Source organism: Dichomitus squalens, assembly GCF_000275845.1.
Source record: "Dichomitus squalens LYAD-421 SS1 unplaced genomic scaffold DICSQscaffold_41, whole genome shotgun sequence".
Lineage (NCBI taxonomy): Eukaryota > Fungi > Basidiomycota > Agaricomycetes > Polyporales > Polyporaceae > Dichomitus > Dichomitus squalens.
The window spans coordinates 205,123-210,147 of record NW_006766923.1 but is presented as its reverse complement, the minus strand read 5'-3'; the positions used below and the strand labels follow the sequence as shown (position 1 = coordinate 210,147).

The 5,025-nt window shown below is 54.7% G+C and overlaps 1 protein-coding gene across 1 annotated transcript; it reads left to right on the top strand.

The window, feature by feature from the left end:
* Positions 1 to 929: 929 nt before the first annotated feature.
* Positions 930 to 1,601, top strand: DICSQDRAFT_67393 (uncharacterized protein; the record flags this gene model as incomplete). Its single annotated transcript, XM_007368929.1, has 1 exon — positions 930 to 1,601. A coding segment is annotated over one exon (672 nt), but the record flags the coding sequence as incomplete, so codon positions are not given.
* Positions 1,602 to 5,025: the final 3,424 nt, after the last annotated feature.

The following is a 5,025-nucleotide window of genomic DNA, read 5'->3' as shown; positions in this document are numbered from 1 at the left end:
GGTCGGTAGGATATCTGGCAGATGACATTGCTACAGTACGAATTCCTATGGGGATATTGGCTTCAATGACGGGGGCAAACACCTCATTCAAATGGGACTTTACTCACCAGCGCGCGTTTGACGAAATCAAGCGGCTTGTGCACGCTCACCGCGAACACTGCCGTATACCGTTGGACTACTCCAAGGGCGCGGCTCCCATTTGGCTTGTAACAGATGGTTCGCATGGCGGACTCGGAATTGCTGGTGTGGTATGTCAAGGAGACAACTTCCGGAACGCGCGCGTGGCTGCATTCTTCTCTGCTAAGCTGTCGTCAGCTCAGCAGAACCACCCCGTATACGAAATCGAAATGCTCGCCGGGGTAGAATCCATGTTACGACACCGAGACATCCTGCTCGGATGCTCGTTTACCTGGGTAACAGACCACAAAGGGTTAGTACATCTGCTCAACCAGCGGAATCTGTCCGGGCGGCAAGCATGCTGGCTGGAGAAGATATCCGAGTACGATTTTAGGATCGAGTACGTACTAGGAGTGGACAACGTCTTGGCTGATGCACTATCCAGAATCTACTCAAATGACCAACCGGGCACGGTGCAGGCGCCGTCAGAATACACTCAGCATGACGACACAGCGAACGTACCTATTACGCTCTCTACCAACGCGGTCTCTGTGCCCCTCCTAGTCGACCTGGAAGGGCATGCAGCCACCGCCCTATCAGACACAAGCCCTAGGCGTTCGGAAAGACTAAAAACCGCCGCTCGAGGCCGCAATGAAGGTATTGCAAGCACGGTCGGGTCGAGGCTGGAGGGCGCGTCGCGGTGAAGCCGAGCGCTTCGACGACCACGTGATCGCATTCTGAGTTCGCGCTCATCTCCCGACGCGGTGTCGACAGTCGGAAACACAGTCTGGAGGACAAGCAAGACGGTGAATATGGGCCTAAACAGCGTCACCCACTCTGAGGAGTCTGCTGGCAACCAGCGGGAGACGCCTGCACTGCCGAAAAGGCAACGGCCACGCCAACAACAGCGGGAGAAGCTGTCAACGCCAGCGCCTGAAACCGGGCGTCCCGAAACCTCCAAAGAATTCGCCGCTCGCATCAAGCGTGTCGTTCTCCACCCACCTCGCGCAGAACGACAGGAGGGCGCGGGTGCCCAGCTAACTTCTCCCAGCACACCCAGCACCAAAACGGCCACCAAATCCGCTGAACAGGCGGACGGCACACCACCATCTCCGACCCCGCAGGACAGCAGTACCCCAGCTCAGCCCGCCAAGCATGCAGAACGTTCGGAAGCTCAGCTCCTGGACCACATTGCCAGTTCTCAAGACGGCATTCACCTGGAGGGCGCGTTACACAACAGATACGCTGAAGACGCATTTTTTGCGCCGATCGTCAAGAACCCCCATCAGTACAAGAATTTTCGTGTCTCTGACGGTCTAGTCTTTCTCAGGGAACGAGGACGTGAGCTACTGTGTATCCCCCACGTCCTAGTCAATGGGCACAATGCCCGGGAGATTGTGATCTCACACGCGCACTCTCTTCTCGCTCACCTGGGACCAAAAAAGACTGCCGACCTCCTTTGCGACCACGTATGGTGGAAAACTCTCCTCCCAGACGTACAGTCTTACTGCGACTCGTGCATGACTTGCAAGCGCAGCAAGCCAGCTAACCAGAAGCCGTATGGTCTCCTCAACCCGTTACCAGTTCCTGCGGCGCCCTGGGAGGCGATCGGAATGGATTTTGTGGGACCCCTTCCTGAGTCTAAGGACAGAGATAGTACCTATGATTCGATCACCACTGTGATCGACCTCTTGACAGGAATGGTCCATCTGATCCCCTCTAAGACGACTTATTGCGCACGAGATGTCGCTGAGCTTGTTTTCTCAGAAGTCTATAAGTTACATGGGCTACCTAAGGCTATTATCAGCGATCGGGACGTGTTGTTCACCAGTACCTTCTGGTCACACCTGCACAAGCTTATTGGTGTGGAATTGCGGATGTCTAGTGCTTACCACCCAGAGTCTGACGGTTCCACGGAGCGTGCAAACCGCACCGTATCCCAGATGCTAAGGCAATGCATCAAACCCGATCAAAGGGACTGGGTGGCTCGTTTGCCGGGAATCGAGTTCGCCATTAACATGGCTCGATCGGATGCCACCGGTTTTGCTCCATTCTTCCTCAATATGGGCCGCATGCCCCGTCCAATGATTTGGGATCGCCCCCGCAAAGAACGAGTACCCTGGGGTACGAATCTATGCGCAAAAAGTCAAGTCAGCCATCATGGCGGCGCATGATAGTGTGATCGCGGCCAGGACTAAACATGTCCGTGATGCTAACCGCCGGCGGAGGCCGGCCCCATTCTCGGAAGGGGACCTGGTCTATATCTCTACTAAGAACATTTCTCTACCTAAGGGTCTGGCTCGTAAGCTTGCTCCGAAATATATCGGGCCGTACCGCATTGTATGCGACTACCATAACTCCTCGTTCCGAGTAGAGCTGCCTCCCAGCCTGAAGCGGCGAGGTATCCATGATGTTTTTCACGCCTCTTTGCTCTGTATTCACGAGCCCAATGACGAACAGCTCTTTCCTGGCCGCCTGGACACCCAGGTATTCGAGATTGAGGACCCTGAAAACGAGTGGGCTGTTAGTAAAATTGTCGGACACGTCGGTAAAGGAACTGACGCGATTTTTGAGGCCGAATGGAAGTCAGGGGACAGGACTTGGATCCCTTATCGAACGGCTGAACCGTTAGGTGCGTTAAGAATGTACCTGGAGGCGTTAGGACTAGAGTCAGTCAATCAGCTCCCTGAGGGCTCGGGGACACCACCGCCTGACGACCCGCAGATCTTTTCGGGTCATGTCGACGTATTCCTGCAGAGCCTTATCAGCCATGTCTGCCAGGAGTATAATAGGTACGTCGACTCACCGCTTTCTTTACCCCAGCCCCCTGTTCTCGATCATCCGCCATCTACCCGCTCCTCCCGTCGACGCCGATGCCGCCGTCCCAACCACCAGGCCAACACCGCTCACCATGCACGTCCACTCGACCCTCTGCCCGGGCAGGGACCTACTCCTCACTTCCGCCCACCTTTCCGGGATCCACGTCTATCCTGCTCAACTCCTCCGCTTGTACCTCGAGCACGAGACTCACTTGCGGGAGCTGGTCAGCGGGGGCAAGAGTTTCGATTTCGCCGAGCACTCGATACCGGCCGGTATAGACACGTTCGTGGCAATCTGGAACGAGGACGCGCACAGCCTGTACGGGTTCTCGTCGGTCGATCCCAACTCGGGCGCTATAATACTCACCACGCGCCCTCCCCCTCCCGCCGAGCTCCTCTATCCCACGCTCCTACGTGAGGAGAAATTAGAAGACCGGTTCAAGCTCTCCCGCGAAGAGCGACAGCTCTTGGAGAGGCTCAAGGCTGACGCCACCATGCGCGAGTCCGGCCGCGTCGAGAAGTCTCGCCGTCAGTACGAAGGGCGCGAGGCTCGTCACAAGAGCATGGCCCGTCTTGGGGCCCACTCCTCGGCCATGCGCAAGGTCGCTTCGGCCCTGGCCACTACCCTCGACCTCCAAAACCAAGCAGGTCTCGACCTGGGTTTCGAGGCGGGGTCTCCCTTGAACGCAGGTTCCCCGGGGGCGGACATCGGCCTTTCTCAACTCCTCAACGTCCCGGACTTCACTTCCGAGACCGCTCACGCGGATGGGGAGGACGCGGCCATGGAATTCAACCTCGTCGCGACCGAGGGCAACGCGAACGCATCCTGAACATGGACGCCCCGCCCCCGCACCAGCGCGGTCGTCCAGGAGGGCGTATGTAGCGCCCGCGTCGCGCGCTACTTCTCTTCTCCCCCTCCGTACCTGATCGACGTTGTGCTTCGGGATTGGCCCCTTCCTAATCCTAGCTTCTCCTATCTAACTCTTATCTGTACCGTGTGTTCCCGAACCTTAGAGCTGTTATAGCGCCCGTGAACCGTATATAAACCGAGATCTGTATGTACAAACTCCAGTGTTCAATCGAGACTCTCATAACCTGTCAGTACCTCGAGCGAACCTCTCCGTTTCCCTCTCGTGACGCGCCACCTACCCCTTCGGGCCAGCGAGCGCGTCACTATGTCCCCGGCAGCCATGAACGCTTCAGGAGACGAGCCAAATAAGCAATTCGTGTCCCGATACGTTTCGCAGCAGAAGTATCCGGTTTGCCAGTGTTGTTTGGATGGGCTAGTGATAAGGGCCTTGGGTTTCACATAGCCGCTATACATATTGCTCCATGCAAAGAGGCTCTGGTCCGGGATTCGACGCAGGATCTCCTCTTGTAGCCGTCGGAAAGCGCGCTCGCCCTCGCCATACATCAGCAAAATGTCATGGTCTTGAATGTGGTCTTGGGGTACTTGGTCAAGTACTCCAAGACCACCAAGTACTCCAAGTACATCAAGACCAATGGACTTGGTCAAGACCGTTGGTCTTGGCCAAGCCAGGTGGGTGGTCTTGGCCAAGACCACCAAGACCATTCCAAGACCAGAATCAAGACCAGAGCCAAGTACATGCTAGAAGCTCATGCTATAAAAGACTATAGCTCAGTTTTTAGTTGGATCATATCAGACATAGTTAGTCTCTAGCATGGTGATGTACAGCAATACAATGATTAGCGGATATGCGAAGGAAAAAAAAAGATACCTGCTAGGATTGAACCAGCAACCTCTAGCACTACCACATTCAACCACCATTTAGACCACTGCACCATATTGACTTGTAGATAGATATGTGCACCATAAATATATGGTGCATTTTGTTGGACTTGGAAAGAATTGTCACTACTCAGTACTGCAACAATGCAGTTTCAAGGCTAGTAGTGTTACCTGCTATGAAGTTAAGGGCCACTAGACTTCTATTGATCGCTACTGTACCCTGCAATAGCATATGTAGGGTTGTCATTTTAATATTGTAGTGCTATAATGGAAGTAACATGGTCTTTAAGCATTGAACACTATAGTAGGTCTCATGACCATTCTTATCTTAAACATATA